At 36.1% G+C, this 13,802-nt stretch overlaps 1 protein-coding gene across 1 annotated transcript; it reads right to left on the reverse strand.

The window, feature by feature from the left end:
* Positions 1-2,158: 2,158 nt before the first annotated feature.
* Positions 2,159-4,386, reverse strand: LOC126145147 (cell division cycle-associated 7-like protein). Its single transcript, XM_049915536.1, has one exon. The coding sequence runs from the start codon at positions 4,208-4,210 to the stop codon at positions 3,437-3,439; it is 774 nt and encodes a 257-aa protein (XP_049771493.1). The 5' UTR covers positions 4,211-4,386; the 3' UTR covers positions 2,159-3,436.
* Between the last annotated feature and the right edge of the window lie 9,416 nt (positions 4,387-13,802).

Below are 13,802 nucleotides of genomic sequence, written 5' to 3' on the forward strand. Positions count from 1 at the left end.
ACAGCATTCTGGGATATTATGAATTGTGCTGTAACATTTAAGAGACTAGGCATTATGATACTACCATTTGTTTACACTTTTAGTATTATTTCATTTGTTAAGACCTACTTAGTTAAGAAAGCTCATTAATATTAAATGAACACACTCATAAGTATGAAATGAGACAGCAGTCTGATATACACATCATTCATATTGAGATACGGATGTATATAATGTACCAGATGAAGCAATGAACAAAAATACCAAGGGCTTTCACCCAAAAACTTTAAAAAATCATTTTGGAGCAAAAATTTGACACTGTAAATGATTTTTTAAAAGGATTATAAATGCTAACTAATTTCTTAATATAAGATCACTTATTCCTGATAATTAAGTACAGTGATGCACACGCACACACACTTATTCCTAGGAATAAATTGAGCTGGATCCCTAAAATGCAATAAAAAATTATGTCAGTTACAGTGGACGAAAATATTATAAGTTTGACAAATTTTAAATAAGTAAATTCTTCCCAAAGTAATACAGTAAGTGTGACAAAATTTCAAATAAGCGAACTGGAACCTTGACATATCAGACATATTTTCTGAAATTCTGTATGTTATGAGATGAATAAAACAAACACACGCACACATACACACAAAAAACCAAGCACACCTCACACCCACAAGTAGCAACATGGGCCATGCTGGAGTTCTGTGTGTGTGTGTGTGTGTGTGTGTGTGTGTGTGTGTGTGTGTGTGTGTGTGTGTGTGTGTGTGTGTGTGGGGGGGGGGGGGGTGTCTTTTGAAGTATAACAAATGTTCATTTTCTTTAAAATATGTAATATAATGGTCTGTATTTGCTCCCAACTGTTCCCTCGCATTTCATAGCATTGTAAAAAGAAGTTACAACCCACCTAACAAGTGAAAGTACATGTGATACCTGTTACCTTCTTGTAATATTACACAGACTTATGTACAGTAAATTGTAAAAAGGTATATGTGACTTGTCCAATATCACATGCTCAAATTACACAAACTGTGATTTCTTGGATACATAAAATACAACACAAAAATGTCTTCAGAATTATTAGCCTGTTTCCATCAACCCTTTGTCAAACCATTTTAAGAAACTCAAGAGACTTGCCACTGCAGTACTTCAGTGTATGCATATTCCACCGACACTCACATCCAACGGCCCTGTTCATTATGATAGCATGAAACATACCAATCATCTCACCTTAATTAATTATAAGATGTCCTTATCCTAAAGAATTTAACTCTGGTACAAAAAAAAAAAAAAAAAAAAAAGAGGTAAGTTACAGAATTAATAAAATCTTTCACTCATCGCCAAGCACTGTTCAACGTTAACACAATAATAATGTACAACTCAAAATAATTCTATGAACTGAGTCTTCCAGCCATTATATAAAATACTTAATGCCCCTACAATTATTTCTGATTTGTTAAATTAATTACTCCCCAAAGTTCTTTGTACTATGCTTCATAATGACCTTTCCAGCAACTTTACACAAAACAAAAAAGGTCTTTTTCAGTGACAGCTTATAGTTGGTCTACAGTTCTTCAGCCATATTTTAAGGCATTCAAGTAATTCCAGCAATATCTATAACTTAAGCGACTTAAGAAACAGGCCACTATCATTGTTCATATAAATTCTGTCATGCACCCCACCCCCCTTTGTTGGTCCTTATGCCAATAGCCATCGACGAAAAATACTAAAACTTTTAAGTTAAAATGTAACTTTTTACCTAAATGTAATGACAGATGGCATTGCAAAAGCAGTCGGATATGAGGTATTGCACAGTATAGCACAAATTAAAAGTCTTTGTATACAGTGGAACTTTTCAAGTGTATCAATCATTTAACATGCTGACCATCACGAGGTCGCAGCATAGCCTTAGGCCTAACTCATGTGTGCCTTCTGGCGGCCATAGCAGACACTCAGCTACCGTCATGATCTGGCGACGAAACACCTATCATTTTTCGTGTGGCAGTCAGTGTCTTTAGGCATTAGGAACATCACTAATACTAGGATCATTTTACATTAAGAGTTTCATCACATCAATAAAATTAGCTTTTCATGATAATGTTACATCACCATTAAAAGACCTGAAAATAAAGTAAAAAGCTATTTTATTCATTAGTTTTCAATAACACACACACTGCCAAAGCAATAATATTTATTCCACTATTTCTAAAATACAAACACATTTGAAATCAGATCTGTAATTGTCTATGTTTACACATTAGTTAACAAAGTGCTTAACAGCTTCTCGCAAAATATGAACAGACCTTTCTGAATGGGTCAGGACACAGTTAAAACTGTCTACATCATTGTATCAAAATGTTTTTTTATTTGTGTGTGCCATTTAGCAGTCACTACAGCTTCTTTAGTTTAATGTCTGATCTATTTTCCTGTAAAAAACAGTACCACAAAAATGTCTTACATTTCAGTATTTCATATGGTGTGCCTGACTACATTTTATGCCGAGCCAAAATTTAAAACACAGAAGCTGTTCTGGTCTAGACATAATAATACAATTCATAAAAAAATTGCCGAGTATTAATGTACTTTATACATGAAATTTTATTTATCATAAAGCATTCATGTCCCAAGTGACAATATAAAATCAATGGCTCCTAAAAACTTTTCACTCTATATTTTCTTTGGCATTTTAAGTCGTGCTTTGTGCGTTTCTTAAAACGAAATCATTTTCATGCATGGGCTATTCTTTCATTTAGTGGAAATTGCCATACTTACAGCACATTACAATCCACACGAGTGTGGAGTATAACATACGCCTACTGTAAAGTTAATCATTTTTATTGTGAAATAGCTCAATACTAACCAAAAATGGCGAAATTAGCAAACTGCTAAGTTAGGTAATGAAATAAAAGAGCAGTGTACACAGGAAAAGGCTTATTTATGGGCATTACAGTGGCTGTGGGCCCACACATAAAAAAGATTCTGCACACACAAAAAAAGGTTCTGCAAGTTACTTCAGTTATTGATACATATCAAGACCCAATCATTTTGTACTATGTAACTACAACTGTACAGCACACATAACAGGTAATACTTGCATTGTACATGAAAAACTTTTATATCTCTTACGTTAATGGTAACCAGAAGGATTTGTGAATTGTTCCACTACAAACAAATAAGCTGAAACAATTAAATGTTTTGTAGAATATTTTGTGCTTAATTACATAGTGAGGTTGTACTTTAAATTTAGGTAATCCAGTAGCAACAACCCGTACATCACAATATTTCTTTCCATTTTAAGGCAAATGTAATTCACTTAAATTCGAATTTTAAAGTAAGAGTTAAGTCTTGGAATAGTAGTAATTCCGTGTCATTACAAAAGGAACCAGTATGTCTTCCGGAGTACAGTTCTTTCACACATGTATGGCTCAGCCATAACTTGAGTGACAACTTATTCTGATTCCACAATTATCCCCTCCTCCCCTATCTTTATTTCTTCCTTGGCTACTAAGTAGTCCAGAACTGACTTATAGCCCAACGACCTTGCTATGGGAGTAAGTTGACCAGCAGGCTGCATTCCTCTCATCTTCATGTGCACTGAACAAATGCAAACGTTTCTACACGGGGGGCATGTCCACTCTGGATCCCGAAGTGCTTCCGCAACGCTTTCTCCATAGTGATTGCTGAGGCAAGGGCCGCAAAACGACCCTTGACCGCCCACACATCGAGAGGACCTACACATAGTCTTTGTGTCCATGGTTTTCTGCCTACACTGATGACACAGAACACCGTGTACAGAGTTATACTCCTTCATCCCATACTTATGAATCCTTTCTATCATTTCATCGGTGACTTCTTCAACTGGTATTGCCTTAGGAGGTGGTGCTACACTAATTGTATGTCTTCTCTTAATTCTCATTCTGAAGACCGGTTTGCGTTCGGTATCAGATTCAGAGTCATTGGTATCAATATCAACTTCAGAACCTGTTGAGCTACAACGGCCATTCAATCTAGTTGAACGTCGAGGATTTAGGATGAATTTCTGATCACGCTTAAATATATACTCTGTTCTGGCACCTCTTTTGATCCCCTTTTTAGAGTTTTTACGATTTAATTCTTCCGCTTTCTCACGTGCCTCCTTCATGATTGAACTCAACATTAATTTCAGCGACTCTGGGTCAGTATTTGCTACATCTATAGAACTTACGGCCACGTTAGACGCCATGGTAAGGCGGAGATAGTTTTGTAACAGTTAGATAATTTTCCACTACACTGATAAGTCACCCACTGTCACACTCACTTTATGGTTACAAACACCTGTTGAATTCAGTTCCCGCCAGAAGTGTCTCGATTACAAAATACTGGAACTAGTAAACTTTGGGTCAGAGACATTAGAGACCAGTGAAACATAGTACCGCTGGTTTCATGGCTGTTTGTTTCACACTACTTCATCCTACCTCCATGATTCAAACAGTTCAACGAGCCGTTGCAACAAATTATAACTTACCAGGAAAGAACAAATACAAAACAAAAAATAGTGTATTGTACACAAAAAAATAAAACTGTATAATGAAGGGCCTAAAAATGTTAAAGAGGTTGAAACAAAGTTGTTTTAAAAGGCAGGTGGTAAAAATACTTGTCTAGCGATACATACTGAAATTACTCCAGATAACACAAAGTAGGAGCTTACAAAAAAAATCGTTGGGTTGTACCTGGAAAGTCTCTGAATCAACTTTCAGTAATAACTCGAAAATGAAAGATTTCGAACATTTGTCTATATACAATTTTTCCTTGTTTTGGTGCCGGCCTGGGTGGCAGAGCGGTTCTAGGCGCTACAATCTGGAACCGCGCGACCGCTACGGTCGCAGGTTCGAATCCTGCCTCGGGCATGGATGTATGTGATGTCCTTAGGTTAGTTAGGTTTAAGTAGTTTTAAGTTCTAGGGGACTGATGACCTCAGAAGTTAAGTCCCATATGCTCAGAGCCATTTGAACCTTGTTTTGGTGTAAGGACCTGTCACCAAAGTTTAGAAAAGTGTTTCTGAACCACCCTGTGTAATGCAGGGTAGCAACAGCATGGAAAGTTGTTCCAAAAAAGAGAAGTTTGTTATGTATAATACAAATTTGAGGAATGTAGCCGTATACTAAAACGAAATGTCAACAATAGGCAGTATAGACAAGAAGAGAATAGGTGCTTTTGAAAATGTGTTGTTATAGAAGACTACTGAAGATTGTGCAGATAGGCCAGAGTCTGGCTGATGAGACACACCTTGAAGCATCAAAGAATGGTCAATTTAGTTCTGTGTGTGAGGTGGGGAGGGGGGGGGGGGAGGTGGAGGCCTGTTGTCGAGGGACACAAAGTAAGCAGGTTCAAGTGTATCTAACTGCAGTAGTTACCCAGAGGTGAGTGTGTTGCTTAAAATAGACCTACTTCAAACCAGTATTTGGATTGAAGACCATAACAATGACAACATAGTACATCATTACTAACGAAAACCATTAATATTTGTAAAGCGATACAAACACCTCTGAATGAACACAAAGTAGTATGAACTGTTACACAAAGTCTGATTTACATACAACGTTATTAGAAGTGAACAGTTATTTCTCAGACATGCCCCTGTTCACACATTTGCTTTGGTTTAAGTTTTATATGATTGTTTTATACATTGTGTTCCCTTGGTGAAGTGTGCAGATCAATAAAAATTTACAAATCAGAGTCACGTATCATGGTACTTTTCATATTAATGTTTGGAGCATTTCTTATAATGTACAGAATGTAACTGCTAGAACTGAATTTATACAGACACTTGCATGGGATGTAAAGTCCGTGTCTGTTGGAAGGTGGTCCAATTTTCAGCCATTCTGCGCATCCCCCTCCACTAGCCACAGGCAGTCAATAATATTAATTCTCTTTCCGAGCGGTTAGCAACGAGTTACAGCTAGACAGCGAGAATCTTGCTCCTACATGCTGCACTGTTGCCGTACTTCGCGATAACAGAATTATTTATCCAACTGTCAGTTTTTTTTCTTGTAGCTGTATAGGCGTGAATGTATATCTGTATATGGTTAAGTGCAATTAAAAAAAAGAAGCTGGGTGACGGCAATAAAAGTGAAGTGATTCACAAGCAGGCGAGGGGGATTATTTATCACATTTATAACTTTTTTAACCATGAATTTGAAAACAGGTCTCCTACTGTAGACAGTTGAAGACAGAAGAATGGACGCCAGAACCATGTGGTGTCGGCAAGAGAAACGTAAAGAGAATTGTAAACGAAAAAAGTTCCAGAGTTGTAGGAACTGTCGAAAAAGATTGTTTGGTGTCGACTGGGGAGCACAGAAATCGCAAAGAACATGTAACACAAATGGATGGTTTTAACAATGATGTTTCAAAGTGATCCATGTGAATGATGAATGCCCAACATCGCAAAAACGTGTTACAGCTATGTAGGAGAAAAGTAGCTTCAATGGTAAACGCTTTGACAATGTTAAGAATTTTAAAGGACGTTGGTCCCTGATATGTTAAGAAGAGAGTTCTTAGTTCAAAGAAGTCACATAGGTACAGCATGAACTACATCCCATATGAAGATTCACGATTCAAGAGAAGGAAATAGTTCAACAGTGTATTACCTTAATGAAACGTGGGCCAGTTCGAATCAGTCCAGGAAGATCTGCTGGAAAATGAGTGATGGTACTGATGGTTTTAAAGTCTTCATAGGAGTAGGTTCTCAGGCAATTATTCTGCATGCTGACTCTTCTTCTGGTTTTGTTTTTGAGAGTAAACTTGTACTTGCGTGTAAGAAAAACAGCAGTGACTACCATTCAGAAATGAACGCTATCAGTTTCGTGACGTGATTCACAATTCTTGTCATATTTGCATCAAAGTCGGTCATTGCAACAGAGAAAGCACCAGGTATAACCATCAAAAAACCGGATATTTTTTCATGGCTTAAAAACAAAAATATTAAGCAAAGTATAAACCAGACCCTTACCGATCTCCTGTAGTTCATTAATTTATACAAGTCATATGACAGAACAAACAAACTTGACTTCCTTGAGCGTGAATGGGTCACACAGTTCTGCGTTTACCCACGTGTCACTGTCAGTGAAACCCTAAGGAATTAATTTAGGCAAATGATAAGGCTATATGAGAGAACAAAACATTCAAGATAATGTCGCTTATGTATGAGGCAAAGGACAACATTCCACCTGTAGCGTGGACACATCTGTGCAGCATGCTGAAAAGCTTCAGAAAGAATAATTTGCGAGTGATGATGCGTATAAGCCTTGAACCTATCATCGTGAATTTACAGTCAGATTGTTTGGAAACAGACTCAAATAGAAGAGACGGTGGTCTTACAATGTAGACTTTTGAACAAAGTAATAATATCTCTTAGGTTTAAAGACTCGCAGTTTAAAAAAGGTGTTTGTTAACGTATCAGCTGCATACAGAATAATGAGAACTTCCTAGCCTTTTTGATTAGGATGTTGTCTCTTTTGAATTATACACACTATAATGTTCAACATATTGCCCAAGGAGAAGTTAAGCTTCTCCCACCATGTTGTATGCTCTAATAACATGCGAGAATGCAGCTGGATGAATTCATCAAAAGTCCAATATTTCCACACATAAACTCCTGTCCTTTTCAAGGAATGAACTGGATAAGACTCTAATATGACAGTAACTCTTACTCGCCAATATATCATTGGTTTTCTATGTTATCGGTCATCATTCCTGGAGTTATTCGCAAATGATGGTTAACTGTTTGCTAGTTCAATGGATTATAAATACGGTCTCTCACTGTAATGTCGAATGAGTTAGTTTATACTTACAATGCACGTTAACAGTGAAAAATATGACAACTAATTGACCATTTTTACAATAGTCTTTTCATTAGTTTTTCCTATCACTGATTCTTTTTTACACAAAGTAATTACACTTAACTACAGTCAAACACATCAACACACATATCTTATACACATTTTTTAAAAATTCTATTGAGTAGAACCAGTTGTCAAGCAAGTATAATGATTTCGTTTGTGGCTGAAGTTAATTCTGTTGTGTATTAAATTTTTCCTTATTATGCGGTTCCAATCGCAATAAATAATAACTGTTGCAAGCACTTTCAATAATCTTGTCGTTAGACAATTATGATTTTGAGAAAAATTGTACTTCACGTCTTCACAAAGCTGTGTCAGCTGTTCTCGCCTCCTGACGTCATGCAGAGTAAATCCGTGGAGCAGTAGACGCAATGTCTTCAAGACATAAATTACTATTTCTCTCATATGACTGATCGAAATTTGTTTTAATTTTCACTATTTCCCTCGTAGGTTTGAATGTATAATACAATGTACCACAGGCAAATGAGCCTGACTGTTGTCCGCAGCAATGTAGTTCGGCAACATGGACTTTGTTTGCCTGCTCTCTGGTGCTGCACAGTTACACTATTCATCCCTCCACTGCTCTGTCTCTATGTACATAAGCCCAGTCTTAAATGACACAAACTTTAGTACTGAATAAATTCGATTTTTTGTTGTCAGATTATGGTGTGTTACTTGCGCACCCATGTGAAAGTTTCGCCTTAAATAATGACAAGAATAATGACAAGAATAGTCACTGAGATAAAGACAGTTGCGGGAATGAAGAGAAAACATCTTGAATAATGAACCAAACGACGTGAAATAATAATCATGAATTTTTGACATTTCTTTCTATGTACATTTCCACGCAACACAATTTTCAACAAAAGTCTTTGCAGAGCGTTTCAGAACCGCGTTATAAACAATATTTGATGTAAGAATGTAATCTTCATGTGTTTCCTTTTTTTTCACTTTCTTTAAGGGATATAAAAATGTTAGTTGACTTAGTTAGCCTTGGAAGGGCTGCTTACAGTTGTCCATGTGTAAAGATGGGGTTTGAGAAATACAGTCCTGCCGTTTCAAGCATTTGGCACTGTGACTCATTTGCAGTAATCGTAAATGCAATTTCAATAGATGACTGTCATCTTGTCAACTGAAAAGACATGCTTGGATCAGATGGTATTAAGTTGTCCTTGGTATTACAACAGTGTTGTCAGAGTCAGTAATCTCAGCATTAATTATACATTCACTGAGTTTTGTTACAATCATGTGATTAAGCCCTTTTAGCGTTCAGGTTTCTTCTTAATATAATAATAGTATGTTTCTTTAATGTAAGTTCATATGGCGGTTATCCTGACAGATCTAATGACTGTATGAAATCTACAGGATTTTTCTCGTTTTGGAAAGTATATCTGCTTAGAAACGTCAGCTTGTATGAGGGACAGAAATAATGAACTACCACAGTGCTCATGGTTATTATCTGTGACAATGCTATATACGAATTACTGAGTTAATAAGTACTTTGAAGAAAATAAAATGATGTTGTAATAAGATAATATGAAAAAGGAGTCCCTTATTGGTGATTAATAACTTAGCTTTGTCATGTATGGTATGTAGTTGGGCATCAATGATGCACTTTCACCTATGATAGCTAAAATTCACTTTTATGTTAAAATTTCCCGCAAACAGTAAGTTTTAGCGCAAAATCGGAATGCAATTATAGAAACTAGTTACAAAACATTTCTAAAGATACCACAGTCATACTTGTATGATAGGTATGCGCTGAGATAGAGGGATCTTGACTTTAAAATAATATATATGATTAGCACGAAAATTTATTTATACTGTTACACATAGCAAAAACCACAGTCTTTTAGTAGTGATTGGCCAGGCAACTACCAGCCATAGAGCACCTGCCAACTGGTAAGTGCTAAGGAACTGTTTGTGGCAGTGACTGACTCAGAGTGATCCAACAGGTTTTTTTCTTAAGAAGTCCCTAAACTATCAATAATATTAGACAATATATATTGATGGTTGGCTCCAGACAATGAAGAACTATTGCACAAATTTAGTGTAAAATCTCAGATGTGAAAACATGGTGCGTACGGATACCAGCTGCTATTTGGCTCTTTGGCTGGGTTTCTTTTGCGTAAGGAAAAGAGGAAGTGTAGATGGGTGAAGGAGTGGAATATGAAGAGAGAAAGACTGACACCTGAAAATTTACTAATCATCTTGAGGATAAGTGACCAAAGCTACTATCAGAATTTTTGGAACATGGACACTCATTCATTTCATGTACTTTCGCAAATGGTTATACTTTGAAACATCCCCTTAGAAAAATTGTACATGACTGTGCTTAAACTGACACACAATATTTTTTTAGCGCAACGCAATCTGACCTTCAGAAATCCCTACAAAGGAATGGCCCTGACTAACATTAACCTGTACCTTTCACAAATCACTTACCTCACCAAAAATCTTCGTTACTCGAACTACTGCAATACAGTGAGCGCCACTACTGCCAGCTAAATAAAAGATTCAAACTACGGAAGGCACTAACTACTGATAGGCATAGTTAGCAAATGAAATATTTTGATACAGAATAAACAATGTATTTACCTCAATAGTGTTCAAAAGTCATAATGTATACATCAGTTCATGACAATGTATTTACCTCAATAGTGTTCAAAAGTCATAATGTATACATCAGTTCATGACATCCAGTATTACAAATTTCAAAACTCCATCTCTCTCCTCACATCCACCACTGCTGGCAGCTCACCTCCAACTGCGCATCGCTACGCGCTGTTAACATCCAGCTGCCCAACACTACAATGGCAGACAACAATGCAAACTAGCCACAGACTGCACACAGCACAGCCAGTAATTTTCATACAGAGTGCTACGTGGCGTTACCAATATAAAACATAAACAGCCTACCTACAACTTATAATTGCGGTTATCTCTCCAAAACATTTATTTATTTAGATTGAGTTTTAAAAATACAAGAAGTACACACTTTTTTAATTAAATGGTGCTAAAAATTACTTCCATTGTGAAAAGTTCATGACATCAAGTACGAAAATGTTGGCTCCAGTACTTTGTCAGTGTCAGCTCCGCTATTGGATGGACTCATAATTCTTTTCAGTTTTTTGTATAATTTGTCTGAAAAGAATTTAATTTATTTTTTAATTGATACTTATCTGCTTCCCTGTATTTCTACAATAACTAATCACATTGCTCTCTTTACTTTTTGTAATTACTGTACTCCTTTTATTTAACAAACCACAAGACTGGCAAAAACCCTTTATACTTCCAGTAATTCTAAAATGAATGTGTACTGCACTGATACAAAGCCATTTCCACTTCACAGCATAATACATCACACAAAATAAACAGTTCAGCTTATGAGACTGAAGAGACAGAGATATACAATGTTAGCCAGAGACAGTGCAGTAAGCAGTTAGAATAATTAAAATCTAATTTCAGAAGACCCATCAATATATTTACTGCAGAACTGCAGTCTTATCCATAGATCATCAATAATCCTGAACAATATGAAATAGTGCACATTAATATTTGTAGTCTAAACGAACTCTGGCCTATGCCACAGACCTCCTGTCAATTGGAAAGTGTTAAGCAACTTTTTGTGGAAGTGACTGATTCGAGATGAACCAATGGGTTCTTTCATATGTGGACTCTGGCCTCTGCCATTATTTCACACAACACAGTTTGTACGTTATGGTGAGTGCAATCAGCCATATTCTTGTATGTACCAGCTCTGTCAATATGGTTTTGGTTATTGTCACTTATTAGGAATTATTAGGATTCCTCCTACTTTCATTCCTCTCAATTGGTGTTTTTGAAATTGTATGTTAATCATTTATAGCCAACCATAAATAAAAATAAATATTAGTAATATTAATAATTAATGTACATCTTTATTATTTTTTCCATTTTACATAACTAAATAATGAGCAAGTGAAAGGGAAAATGTCATCTATGAGCTACGGGTACAAATCATTTCCATATTCACCTGTGATAATACGGTAATCCTATATAAAATCCAAGTTTGGATGGGTGATTCAAGCTGAAGAGTCTGAATTTATTTCAAAGAATAGCTTTCTCTATTTCATTCCATTTTAATGAATTTATAGTGTGTAATGCATTTAGAAACAGAATAAATGGTAGAATATTTGCTTGCTCTATCCAGTAGCACAAGGCAGAAAAAAATTAAGTTTATTATAAGCAAGCAATAAGTTAAATTTTTGAAATATTTCACAAAGATGCAGATTCGAATTTTTCCCATACAGTAAGGGAGCACATACTGTACCATTTATTATACCTACTAGATAGCAACTCAGATGCATCTCACACTATTGTATTCTACTTCTTACTAAAGTTCAGTTCACACTGACCATCACATCACATCACATATAAACGTTCCACAATGCATTTCAAACGATATTATTCACACTGGCCATCACATCTCAACATAGTACTATCAACGTTTCTCAGGAACAAAGTTTTGATGGTTGATGTCATCATCCATTGTTGATAACATGACCCCCAAGTACCTTTTCTTCTGATACAAAGTCATGCTCTCATCCTCCACACTATATTTCGTCATGCTTTCATTAGGTCTTGTTTTTTATGTCAGTTTATATTCCTCATCTTATTCTTTATTATTCTTTGTTATCTATTGTTATTCGTTAGGTTGAAAACAGCTGAGGACTGTCATCTGAGTTGAATCACATAACTTGAATTGACTTGACGTGACATGACATGATGGACATATTGAATACACCCTGATGCGCCCATGTTATGAAGCGATGGTGCCGTGATGGCCAGTGTTAATTGCCCTTAAATGCTTTATCATTAAATGGAATTAAAAGTAATTCTCAATATCAGTGGATTCGGGATTATTTAAAATGACAAGCAACTGATTACTATTTCAGTGAAGTACAATAATTTATTTAACATAATGTAATACAGATAGCTTCTGATTATCACCAGTGAGAATAACAGAGATAAAATGAGAATAAAAATGAATATACATTGCCCCTATAAATTCATGTAGTCAGCAAGCAGAAAATGAAGATGGCAGAGATTTAAAATTTCCCATGTCCCAACAACTCTGGAGCCTAAGGCGATCGCTAACAGAGACAAAAAACTTCACAAGTCACATGAATTCAGTATAATATATTACAATGCCTCTAATGGAGACAGATTTTATTTATGAAGTGAACAAGTCTGTCTTCATTCTGATTGTACTCGCTCTAGTGTTAATTACGTTTTTGTTTTTTGAATGGCCAAATTTTATTTTACATTTTCTTTCACACAAGTTTTTGGTTTCAATCTTTGTTTGAAATAGGGAAGCAGGGATAGGACCATCATTGGACACAGACTTGGTTGTCAGTTTTCATTACCAGTATATGAACACAGTGTATGCACTCGAAATGTTTTTACATGGTGTCAGAGAATTATAATATATGTAGTGTCTGTTGTTCTAGACATATCTGATAGAACAGCCACCATTTTGATTCTGCAGCCACTATGAATGAAGACACAAAGGAATTAATGATATTAGATGCAAGTGGGCATTCACTGAACACTATGGAGAAAGTTGAACATTTGTGCTGGACCAGGATTCGAACCCGGGTCTCCTGCTTACTAGGCAGATGTACTGCAGTGTGCCATCCAGGCAAAGTGGTCATCGCAACTGCACGGACTATCCTAGTACCCCTACCACTGGATCCAACTTGTCAACTTTTCCACAAGCTACTGATGTAGTGCCTCTGCCTAGTAAGCAGGAGACCCAGATTCGACTTCTGGTCTGGCACACTTTTAAACTTTCCCCACTGATTTAAATAAATGCCCACTGGCAGCTGAAGTCGTTAATTTCTTTGTGTCTTGAGTGAATAATAAATATGGTTTTACAGAATAATATTCGAAGTG

Source organism: Schistocerca cancellata, chromosome 2, assembly GCF_023864275.1.
Source record: "Schistocerca cancellata isolate TAMUIC-IGC-003103 chromosome 2, iqSchCanc2.1, whole genome shotgun sequence".
NCBI lineage: Eukaryota > Metazoa > Arthropoda > Insecta > Orthoptera > Acrididae > Schistocerca > Schistocerca cancellata.